The 12,677-nt window shown below is 46.3% G+C and overlaps 1 protein-coding gene across 1 annotated transcript in view; it reads left to right on the top strand.

The window, feature by feature from the left end:
* Plcl1 (phospholipase C like 1 (inactive)) overlaps positions 1-12,677 on the top strand; it is a 253,360-nt gene that overhangs the window by 197,069 nt on the left and 43,614 nt on the right. The window contains exons 2-3 of the mRNA XM_050159249.1: positions 6,053-8,527; positions 12,416-12,619. Coding sequence (XP_050015206.1) covers positions 6,053-8,527; positions 12,416-12,619 — 2,679 coding nt within the window. The remainder of the gene's footprint in view (positions 1-6,052; positions 8,528-12,415; positions 12,620-12,677) is intronic.

Below are 12,677 nucleotides of genomic sequence, written 5' to 3'. Positions count from 1 at the left end.
CAAGGCCAGCCAGCCAGAACTCCGCGTCCCACTGTACGAGGTCACCTGGGGAAGGGCACAGTCCTGTCTCAGGCTCCAAGCCCACTTGGTTCTTAGCATCTCTGTTGAGGAGTCATACAGGCTTCTGATACATTTTAGATGGAGCGCATGTGAGCGTGAGGCAGACCTCTCCCCATCCTGGAGGGGTTGGGCCGATGCCCACAAACCCTTCCTCAGAGGATGCTGACCTTCCTTGGCTCCTCCCTGCTTTGTTCCCATTGGTGTATCAGCAGCTGGGATACTGAAAAGGTCACGTGGCTGAATGCTGCCCGGACATGCCCTTGACAGTTGTGTGTGGAGTGGGAGATGCGAGAGGGGAAGGCTGAAGTGAGAAAAGTGCTTTCACGTGAGGATCTTTTAAGAGTGACGAAATAAAACATCACCAGCGTGCCTGCATTTTAACTTGTAGGAAGCGCCTCACTGACGGCATCCTGCATTCTAATTTGTCTTCCTCCTTGTCTCTTGTGACGTTTCTGGGAAGAGCAACCGTCAGTGGCTACCATTAAATGGACTGCACTTAATAATGAAATGTGGGATTAAACACAGACGTGGAAGTTAACTGGGGAAGGACACCTGGGCACGCATGCGCTGAGCATTGCCGTAATTCCCGGCGACTTGGAACACGGGATAGCAGGAGTGTGTTGTGTCCGGCTAATAAAGCAGTTTTTCAGCTGTTTAATAATTTGAGCTCACGGTTCATGGGCCTTGGGCCAGACTCCAGCTCTTTGATCTGGAGAATATCCGGACGTCATTGCCACTGCGAGCAGCGTGGGTCACGTGCCTTCAACAGTAACTCGCGCACGGTAGCCATTAAGTAATCTGTTTCAGTGGGAACGAGACTTTACAGGTTTCAATGTGGAATTAGTGGTGTGATCCTCTCCGTGTGAAGTTAGGCCTTGTGTGGGGAGAGTTAAGGTTTTTCCTCTTGACTGTTTGGTTGCCTGACATTGACGTGTACCTGGGCAGGTGAGGGAAATGTGTGACCGAGAACTGGATTTCACTGCATTGTGACGGCAAGCGTGGAGCAAGTCGAGGTGTTCATCATACCGTCTCTGTCGGTTGCTCAAGTCTCATCTGATTGCTAAGTCTGTATTTTCCTGTAGTATCCCATCCGGCCTTTGTTCCCACCACAGGACCTTGGCAACTGCTCTTCTCTCCCTAGATTTCAGCATTTCTCATGGCTGCGGTTTGGTGTCCACTATTCTGAATGGAATATAGAATCTTTTCTCCTTAAATTTAGCTGCGATATATTAACTGCCGAATCCAGGGAACTACCGTAATCAAATAGTTTAACCCTTTCTTTAGGTCTTGGCTTCTGTGAGAACTCTTACATCTTTATCCACCCCTCCCCATACTCCCCCTCTTCCTCCTCCTCCTATTCCTCCTTCTCATTTTAGATCTCTTTCTTTGCTCACCCTCTAAATTTGAGTGATCCTGTGGGTTAGGCCATTTCTCAAGGTTGTTAGTTTGTGGGCAGTTCATCTTGTCAGCCGTTAACTCCCAACTCGGAAGCGTCCCCGAAGATCAGCCTCTGGAGCTAGCTCTCCTCTGGATAGCTACATCTATTCCTAGTCATCTAAAATCCAAACTATCCCAAAGGAAACACTTCTTCTTTAGTGTTACCTCCCTTGTATACCACGATCCATGTAATAGCATTTACAGTTGCCTCTCGCTCAAGATAGAAACCTACAAATCGTCTTACACCAAGAAAACTTTGTTATTATACCTTTGTTTGTTCAAAAAAGTTTCTTTGCATTTATATACTTGTGTGTGTGTGTTTGTGTGTGTGTGTGTGTGTGTGTGTGAGAGAGAGAGAGAGAGAGAGAGATAGAGAGAGAGAGATATAGAGACATGTACTATGGCACATGTGTGGATGTCAGGGGACTATCTTCAGGAGTCAGGTCTCCCCTTTGACCATGCAGGACCCAGGGTTGTCAGGTTTTTGACCCTCACACTGTCTCTTGGGTCAGTGGGGCTCTTCCCCAAAGTTATCCGACTGAAACAATATTTTTCATGAACAAGATTTAAAGTCATGCTTCTCCAGATAGACTGTCTTTCTGGGTCTTCTCGGAGCGTGGTGAGGAAAAGTTGTTTTCCTCTCTTGTGGCCGCATATTAATATTGCTAGATGGCAAACAAGAGAGTAAATGCCAGTGGGTTTCTACAGAAGCAATTTTATTAATTTAGCTTCTGTGAACTCCCTCCTGCCCTGTTCCCAATCTTAGTTTAATGAAATATGTTTAAAGAGACGTAAATCTTTTACTCTTGTATTAGCAGGATTCTCATTTAATCAGATTGGTTTTCTTTTCCTTACCATAGATAAATAAAATAAATAGTAAGATAAATATGATAGATAAAAAATGTAGAAGACGCTGAGAAACAATTAAAACAGTATCTCATTATTCCCCTCCCCCCCAGCATTTCCAAGTTATTTCTAGGTTAAAAATTTGTGCTAAAAGCATGGGATTATATGGAAGCTTTCTTTTTTCATGTGGATGGATTATGAATAGAGCTTTAGTAAATAAATACATTATTTTATCTAAAGAGTAGACTGTTTATCTCATACTACAAGAATTTAAAGCTCTTCTGTTGCTGATGGTTGAATCCTTTATAAGGTATTGACTTTATTTACAAAGACCATAAATGCAAAACACAAAGCCAGGCTAGGAGCCATTCAGGGGCCACAGAAACCCAATTTGGCCTATTTGTTTGCTCCGCAGAAAGTGATCATCCGGAAACATCAGTGAGAATTCCAGGAGACTGAAGGGACTGTGGTCCCCATCCTATTCTTGTGTTCTCCTGGACTGTGAGGCCAGCTTTTTGGCTTAGGAGGCATTAACATCACGCAGGGCTGTTCCATCCCGGCAGACTTCAGCCTTTTGCCTTTACTCAAAGGGAGGAAAGTTAGCTTTGGGGGGAATTAACATTTACTCGCTCTATCAGAGTCTCTTAGATACACATTCTGGGTGATGGAGTCCTTTCCATTGTCTAGTTGGGTGAAAGCTGGAAAGAACACACTTGGACGGAGACCACACCTGGAACCTGCCCACGCGCTGGCAGGGCCTGGGCTTCACAATACACTTATTACCGCAGACCAGACACACGTTGTTAATAGCTGTGTGGAGACTTATCAACAGGGGAGTCCCGTAGCCAACACGTTAATGTTTATCAAGCTATTTACCTTAACATTTCCTCTTCTCTAGGATGAATCTGCAATTGTATTATTGCAGCGAATATGATTATGGCTTATAGGTCACTGTCCAGTGGTTCCAAAAGAGACTCAAGTGTCCCTGTCCAGCAATACATCAAATGGTGTCCCTACTCCTTCTCCCAGGCTGCCCAAGCTAGAGCATTGCAGTGACAGCCTGAGGATCGCTGTCCAGGGCCAGGCATTGCTGTTTCTGTGAAGAACTGGAGAAATAAAATCAGCAGTTTGACTCTTTTCCAGCGTATTTTAATAGGAATAATCTTGGCCGCGGCCATCACTAGACAAACTAATTACTTCTTCGCACGCGCATGGCCCGTGTCTAGCCCACTTGGGGACTTGCAATCACTACATCTTGTCTCTTGTGGGAGCCACATCCTTTTCAGAGGCCAGGTTTTAAGGCACTTTGGGATATGTCTTATAATCACATATGGGTTTCAAGTCCAGGCAGGAACCTAGCGTTATGGAGCAGGTGGATCCATTGGTAGACTTGATAGGAAGCATTCTTCTCTTGCAATCTCGTCCCACTAGAGGCATAGACTTGATTGAAGGAGATATCATCACCAACAGGAGAGGCTTATATAAGCCATTCTCGCGGTGGCCATTTGTCCTCAGAGATAAGCGGCTTCTCAAGCCAGGAGCGGAGTCTCAGGCCACAGAGAAGGTTCCTGCAGTTGCTCACATAGTATGGAAGAACCAATGTGCATTTAGAGGAATGCTGATTCCCCGTTTCCAGTGTTCTGGGAACTGTCGCGGGTCCTATGGCTCTGCTGACAACAATTATATCTGGAACATGAGCTCATGCATATTATGCATATTATTTTTCACATGAAGCTCTCTGTGGTCTATAAAATAATAATAATAAGATAAAATAATGTATTTATTATTATTATCAGATGGTTAGCTTAAAATCCAAACAGTCTGATTTACCCCCACAATTCAGTTTCCCCTTTACTTTACTTGGTGGAGTAATCTCAGTTAGCAGTGCCATTGGGGTCCTGCTTTGATGGGGTGGAAAAATACACACACTCTGATATTTCGGAGCGCGTGGGCTGCGATGAAGCTAAGTGTGCTCTAGTGGGATATCTGTGTTGAAACAGCTGAAGATTTATCATTGCCTTTTTTTTTTTTACTTAAGAATGGAGGAAATCGACCACTATGTGATAATTAAAAATAGCAGCTCTCTGGGGAAGCAGGAGCCAAGTTTTTAAATGCTGCAGAAACACGGGGGTAGCGTTCTTTAACCGAAACTGGGTGATTTATATCTGTGTCACTTGAAGATCTGATATGAAGCTGAGTCAATGAATCCTCCCACCGGCATACCATAACCAAAGCAAAATTTATTTCCCTTTTGCCTGCAGAGTTTTAGCCAATTACATAATAAATCACCCTGCCTTTAAAGGACCTAGGATAGACAGGCTTATCTGGGCTGGATGGATTGCGTGATGCTCCTGCCCCAGAGGGTGAATTCTACAGTGCTTTAAAAGATGCCGGCAGTGAGACAGCCCGGATTGCACTGTTTCTGCTTCTCAGTGTCGGGAGGGGTGACAGCATTAGGATGTCTCAAACGGTTGAAGGTTTCTCTTAAATACCGAGGAGACACACATGAGTTAAATTCGTGCCGACTCCCAATATTCCATCGGATGCCTGTGGCTGGTTCTACAGGCACCGTGGGTAAAGACACACGATCTCCAGAAGAGAATCTTTATAAGGACTTGCCATTTACAGACCAAACAAACAGGCATGGGTTTTTCTCTTTGGAGTATCTTGATAACATTGAATCATAATATAAACATAATGCATCCAAGTCTTACTTGAGACATAGAAATTAAAATCCAGAGCGGTTAAGTGACTTATCCCAGATAATATATAGTGAGTTGAATAAAGAAAACTTAATTTTTTTTTTTTTTTTGCCTTGAGGACAGCGCCTTATGAAGCCTTCATACTCCCACTGTGCTGGTGTGCTTATGAGACCAAATACTCTAAGCACCTTAGACATGCATTTTAGAAATATGTCACTGGGAGGATAGTTTGAATTAGTAATGTAGTGGGGAACCTTATTAAACTCGATTAAAATGAAGAATTATCCACTTTCAAGTGGAAAGGGTCAGACGCTCAGTGTAAATCTGAGTTGGGCAGCTATAGGGGCAGTGGATGGTCCAGGACAAAGATGAAATCCATCACCTTGCAATTAGGAGTGTTCAGAGGACAGGACCTGCAGCTGAGGAGGGACGGTAGTGAGAAGGGAGGAGTCTTAGGATGTGTGACCTGTGAGCACAGCCTGGTGGATGCTGTCTCATGTGCTGGTAGTAGGCTTTCTTAAGAAATTGTCCCGGGCTGGAGTGATGGCTCAGCAGATAAGAGCATTGCCTGCTCTTCCAAAGGTCCTAAGTTCAATTCCCAGCAACCACATAGTGGTTTACAACCATCTGTAATGAGGTCTGGTGCTCTCTTCTGGCCTGCAGGCATACATGTGGACAGAATATATAAATTGTATACCTAATATATAAATTGTATACATAAATAAATATTTAAAAAAAGAAAGAAATTGTCCCTACTATCGCTTTAAGTGACTGAAGCTGATTCTTGGTAATATTTATCTTAACTGGTAGGGCACCCATTTGTAAACTAAGTCTCCTGGAGCCTACTGATAGGAATTCTCTCACTAACCTATCTTCGGATACAGTGCTAAGGTCAGTCTCAGGCTAGCTTGTCTTCGGATGACCACACAATCTGGATGGAGGTTGAGAAGTTCCTGAATCTGAGTTTCCTGAAAGAGAGTGACCATTCTTTTCTGCTTGTCTTCCAGGATCCTTCCAACCAAAAATGCGGCGGCAGGAAGAAGACAGTGTCTTTCAGCAGCATGCCCTCGGAGAAGAAGATCAGCAGTGCCAGCGACTGCATCAGCTTCATGCAGGCCGGCTGCGAGCTGAAGAAAGTGCGGCCCAACTCTCGCATCTACAACCGATTCTTCACCTTGGACGTGGACCTCCAGGCGCTCCGCTGGGAACCCTCCAAGAAAGACCTTGAGAAAGCCAAGCTGGACATTTCCGCCATCAAGGAGATCAGGCTGGGGAAGAACACAGAGACCTTCAGAAACAACGGCCTCGCCGACCAGATCTGTGAAGACTGCGCCTTTTCCATCCTCCACGGGGAGAACTACGAGCCTCTGGACCTGGTCGCCAATTCTGCGGATGTGGCCAACATCTGGGTGTCAGGGTTACGGTACCTGGTCTCGCGCAGCAAACAGCCGCTTGATTTTATGGAGGGTAACCAGAACACACCGCGGTTCATGTGGCTGAAAACCGTGTTTGAAGCTGCAGACGTGGACGGGAACGGGATAATGTTGGAGGACACTTCCGTGGAGCTCATAAAACAACTCAACCCTACTCTGAAGGAATCTAAGATCAGGTTAAAGTTCAAAGAAATCCAGAAGAGCAAGGAAAAACTGACCACCCGGGTTACAGAGGAGGAATTTTGCGAAGCTTTCTGTGAACTGTGCACCAGGCCTGAAGTGTATTTCCTACTGGTGCAGATATCGAAGAACAAAGAGTACCTGGATGCGGATGACCTCATGCTCTTTTTAGAAGCCGAGCAAGGCGTCCCCCACATCACTGAGGACATGTGCTTGGACATCATTAGGAGATACGAGCTTTCGGAAGAGGGCCGCCAGAAAGGGTTTCTTGCCATCGATGGCTTTACCCAGTATTTATTATCTCCAGAATGTGACATCTTTGATCCAGAACAAAAGAAGGTCGCCCAAGATATGACCCAACCCTTATCCCACTACTACATCAACGCTTCTCACAATACCTACCTGATAGAAGACCAGTTCAGGGGGCCGGCCGATATCAACGGGTACGTGAGGGCTCTGAAGATGGGGTGCCGGAGCATCGAGCTGGACGTCAGCGACGGTTCAGACGACGAGCCCATCCTCTGCAATAGGAACAACATGGCCACGCCCCTTTCCGTCCGGAGTGTTCTGGAGGTGATCAATAAGTTTGCCTTCGTCGCTTCCGAGTATCCTCTCATTCTCTGCTTGGGGAACCACTGTTCTCTGCCGCAGCAGAGGGTCATGGTCCAGCAGATGAAAAAGGTGTTCGGCTGCAAACTCTACACAGAGGCGCCTTTGCCGTCCGAGTCCTACCTCCCGTCACCGGAGAAACTGAAAAACAGGATCATCGTGAAGGGAAAGAAACTGCCTGCAGAGTCGGATCTGCTGGAAGGGGATGTGACGGATGAGGATGAAGAGGCTGAAATGTCGCGGAGGATGTCCGGGGATTACAACGGCGAGCAGAAGCACGTCTGGCTCTGCCGGGAGCTCTCTGATCTGGTATCCATCTGTCAATCTGTCCAGCACAGGGATTTTGAACTGTCGATGAAAACCCAGAATTACTGGGAGATCTGTTCCTTCAGCGAGACGGAGGCCAGCCGGATCGCCAACGAATACCCGGAGGACTTTGTGAACTACAACAAGAGGTTCTTGTCGAGGGTCTACCCTAGCGCCATGCGGATAGATTCCAGTAACCCGAACCCGCAGGACTTCTGGAACTGCGGCTGTCAGATCGTCGCCATGAATTTCCAGACCCCCGGTCCAATGATGGACCTCCACACGGGCTGGTTTCTCCAAAACGGAGGGTGCGGCTATGTCCTGAGGCCGTCGGTTATGCGAGACGAGGTTTCCTACTTCAGCGCGAACACGAAGGGCATTGTACCCGGAGTGTCTCCCTTGGTCCTTCATATCAAGATCATCAGCGGTCAGAACTTTCCAAAGCCCAAGGGAGCCTGCGCCAAAGGGGATGTCATCGATCCCTATGTCTGTGTAGAGATTCATGGAATTCCGGCCGACTGCTCCGAGCAAAGGACTAAAACTGTCCAGCAGAACAGCGATAATCCCATTTTTGATGAAACTTTCGAGTTTCAAGTCAACCTCCCTGAGCTGACCATGGTCCGTTTTGTGGTTTTGGATGATGATTACATCGGGGATGAATTCATTGGGCAGTACACGATACCGTTCGAATGCCTGCAACCCGGATACCGGCACGTACCCCTGCGCTCCTTTGTGGGGGAGATCATGGAGCACGTGACCCTTTTTGTCCACATAGCGATAACCAATCGCAGCGGAGGAGGAAAAGCCCAGAAGCGCAGCCTCTCTGTGAGGATGGGCAAGAAAGTTCGGGAATATACCATGCTCAGGAATATCGGTCTTAAAACCATAGACGATATATTCAAAATAGCCGTCCATCCCTTACGAGAAGCCATAGACATGAGGGAGAACATGCAGGTAGGGAAACAGCCCCCACCCTCCTCCGCTGTCTCTTTTATTCACACCCACTGAAACTCGCGACTGTTGTGGTTTACGAGTGGCCGGTTTGCGGATGATCGGAAACATCGGGCCGATCCCTGCACCGCCGAATTAGGCTCCCTGTCTCCTGTGATAAAGCAGGTGGTTGCCGGTTGTGAGTGCAAGGCGGAGTTTGGCCAGGTAGTGGTGCATCGATATAGCAAAAGGCTGGGTATCTTTCCAATACGTTTAGCACGCAGTAACGGACTGACAGGAATGTGTATATAAACAGTGTGGAGAAAGTGAAAAATAAAATGTGTGGGTAGAGGCTGGGTGACATGGCTCAGCTGGTTAGGAGAACTTGCTGTGTGAGCGTGAGGACCTGGGTTCAAACTTCCAGCATCCATATAAGAAGTTGGGTGTGGCTGATGTGCCTGTAACCCCTTGCCGAGTGCAGTGCGGAGACAGGAAGTGGCTGGGGCTTGCTGGCCACCAGTCTAGTACCAGGTTCGGTGAGTAAACCTGTCTCAAAAGAGTAAGGTGGAAAGAGAGAGAATAGGACATCCTGGTTTGTCCTCTGGTGCCTCTGTTGGACATTCATACCCATCTGATGCGCATGTGTATGTGTGTGCGTGTGTGCATGCACACACTTACACACACATAAATACACATACAATGCACATGAATACACACTGATGTGCACACATATAAATACACACACAATACACATAAACATACACACATCCTCAAGTGGGTAGCATATAAAATATATAACCAAACATATACATGTGATTTCAATGCTTATTTGTAAAATACTTGCTGATATGAATATAGGAGAGAATTAGAAGTCAAATGTTCTAAAACTGACACCCATAATATTTCCAGTTATTTAAATGTGCACTAACAAATTCATAGCCACAAGAGAAAACACAACTAAACAGACAAAAGTCAACACTTAAACTTTTAAAAAATATATTTAGCTTCTCCTAGAAAAGTAACTCAATTGAAAGAACATGGCTCCTGTTGTGCATCTGCCCCGTGTGGTCCTGAACCGGCGACTGGCATCTCTCAAGATCAGGTTTCCTGCACCAGGCAGGACTGTGAGACTTACACTGGGGGGCTGTGTGAGAGCTGAGTGGGAGCCGGAAGTGACTGCCCAGTGAACAGGAGAAACCCAGCGTACCTTTTCCTTCCTCGGGATGCATCAGCAGAGATGCGAAACGCCCTTTCCACATGACTTAGCCTAGTTCCCTGAGGATAGCATTTTAAAGACCCGAGTGGACAAGTCCCCCCCCCCCAAGAGCTTACGTTGCAAAATGAGAATCATTTGGTTTATTCTATTGCTTTAGTTAGCATTTTTCTAACAATACTAACCCATCCAGAAGCTCTGCACTCAAGAAACCAGACACGTCAGAAGACATTATTTCTCAGATCTTGCAGTTAATAAACGACCAAGTTAGACTTTAACCCAAGGGTGCCTGATGCCAAAATCCACTATAATTCATGCGAAGCAGAACCATCGAGCTGTGCCTTTGTGAAATCTTAATATTAACTCCAAGAGAACTTCTTCAAATAACCAAACGGAGAGAGATAGTGCGGTATGAAACCCACAGTTTAGCAACTGTGGTCAGATTAGGTTTATGTTTGATTCAAGGTGGTTTGCTTAACCCCTTTGTCAAAACTAGGGGCTATTATCGTTTATGTAGTCTTTCCTTACATAAATTCAACATTACTGTAAAGCCCTATGTTAGATTACCTATGAGCAATTTCTATACCTCGCTGTGTCAGAAGTCGATGCTATGTATTTCTGTGTAATTCCTTTTTGTTTTGTTTTCGTTTTTTGTTTTTTTGAGACAGGGTTTCTCTGTAGCTTTTGGAACCTATCCTGGAACTAGCTCTTGTAGACCAGGCTGGCCTCAAACTCACAGAGATCCGCCTGCCTCTGCCTCCCGAGTGCTGGGATTAAAGGCGTGCACCACCACCGCCCGGCTTTCTATGTAATTCATAAACCACAGCCTCTTTCCCATATCTGTAGAATACATCCTGAGAAGCATATTTGGCTGGGGTGATGGCTCAGCCAGAAGAGGCTTGCTGAACAGGCATAAGGCCTGGGGTTCAGATCTTTAGAACTGACTCAGGAGCTGGGTGTTGTGGCAACCCTCCTGGGATCCCAGTGCATGCCAGAGGCTAAGACAGGGAGTGGGCTCACGGGAGCAGGATGGTGAGATAGCTCCCCTAAACCCAGGATTCCTGGATCGAGTAGGAGACCCTGCCTCAGTCTATGATGAGTGATCTGAGAAGACACCCAGGTCTATTGCATACATGCCCCCCACACGTAGAAACACACACACACATGTATGCACACCACATGCATGTATGCAAAAGAAGAACAATTTATAAGGCTTTTGCAGGCAGTGTTAACAATTCATGGTTTCCTAACAAAGTAGTTTGGGTAAAGGATTATTTAGAGGGTAATCTGTAAAAAAAAAAAAATAAAAGCACCCTGGTAATTAATAAATTCCTGAGACATCCGGTGGGTTAGAGGGTGTTCATTATTAATAAACGTGAAACAGCCATAACTTCTACCCCAAGTTATACTCCAGCATCGAGCACATTCATAACAGCCTTGGAGCCGAAAATGTGTCGCTGTCTCGTTAAGGAAAAGAAATTAAAAAACACCTTCCATCGTGTGATTTACCCAAGAGTGAGCCCAGATTTGAATTATCGACCTCTTTCCCTCTTTGTCTTCTGTCCTTCCTCTGTCTGTCATATGAACTTGACTCTTAGCCTGTCTATCTGGTCTTCTCTCTCTCTCTCTCTCTCTCTCTCTCTCTCTCTCTCTCTCTCTCTCTCACTTGAGCCCCCAGTGAAGAGCTTTTGCTGTGTGTTAATTGAACAGCACAGACAGCATCACGTGGTAAGGCTGGGAGACTTGACAGAAAGCTTTAATAAAGTTTTTCAAGGGATTAACTCCCTCACTGCATCTGACCCAGGCTGACTCAGACAGCAAGCACACACAGGCTATCAAGCAATGCCCATCGTTGTCTTTAACATTTATGCCAGATGTTCATTTTATAAGGTTGCTTTCAATCTGTTTGCTGTTTCCAGCATTTATTTCCATAACATATATACATGCCCTTGGGTGTATGGAAGAGAAGAAAATTTCAGATTAAGCTATGAATCAGCTTAGGTGTAAAAGTTGATTATACGTGGCGTCAACAAGTAAGGTTGGTTGTTATATTACTTCCTTAGAAGCAGGATACACAGAAGGCCATCAGTTCTAAGTAGCCTTAAGGTATATTACTAACTCTGGCTCTCAAGCCCAACCAAAGTTCTAGTCTCTTTGAATAGAAGAGATATTTTCATAATATTATAGCACCACAGTTTTGTTAAAGATCATAATGCCAATGAAGAAGATGCCCGTGCAATGCATTTTCTGTGGGCAAGGGGCATTTCTTATGGGATGATAAGGTGATCTTGCTGGTCGATCAGATGGAGGCTGGTGAGCAGTAATAGCCCGCAGCCTTGAGATGCTAAGAGAGATGGCCGACCATCCCCTAGCGGGATGCTTTTCTGAGTTCGAATGAATGGTTCCTATCGAGGCACTGCTCGTGTGTTGGTGGCTTCAGTTGCTATGTTTGAAAAGCACGGAGTAGCCTGGAGTCATGATCTCCTTTGTTTCTGATGGATGCCTATGGCCATTGGTAAACAATAGGACCAACGGTTCAGGCGGAGGCCGTGAGTCACAGCAGTTGGGGTTGGCTGTGGTCCAGGCTGCTCTGCGCGGCACTTGTCTCTAAGGGTGTGACTTGGCGAACGTGCTTGAGCGTGGACCGGGACGCGGCGCCCTGTGGCCAGACGGGTGACTCTCTTGTTTTCTCCTCGTAGAACGCCATAGTGTCTGTTAAGGAGCTGTGTGGACTCCCTCCGATTGCCAGTCTGAAGCAGTGCCTGTTAACCCTGTCCTCTCGTCTCATCACTAGTGACAATACCCCTTCCGTGTCTCTTGTGACGAAGGACAGCTTTCCTTACCTGGAGCCTCTGGGCGCCCTGCCAGACGTGCAGAAGAAGATGCTGGCTGCATACGACCTGGTAGGCTATGGCTGGTGCAACTTTCCGTTTCTTCCCCTGGGTCTATGGGAAGCCCTAA

Source organism: Alexandromys fortis, unplaced genomic scaffold, assembly GCF_014885135.2.
Source record: "Alexandromys fortis isolate MF-2015 unplaced genomic scaffold, M_Fortis_MF-2015_v1.1 scaffold_65, whole genome shotgun sequence".
NCBI lineage: Eukaryota > Metazoa > Chordata > Mammalia > Rodentia > Cricetidae > Alexandromys > Alexandromys fortis.
The sequence above is the reverse complement of the archived record's forward strand: the minus strand, read 5'-3'. Positions and strand labels throughout refer to the sequence as shown.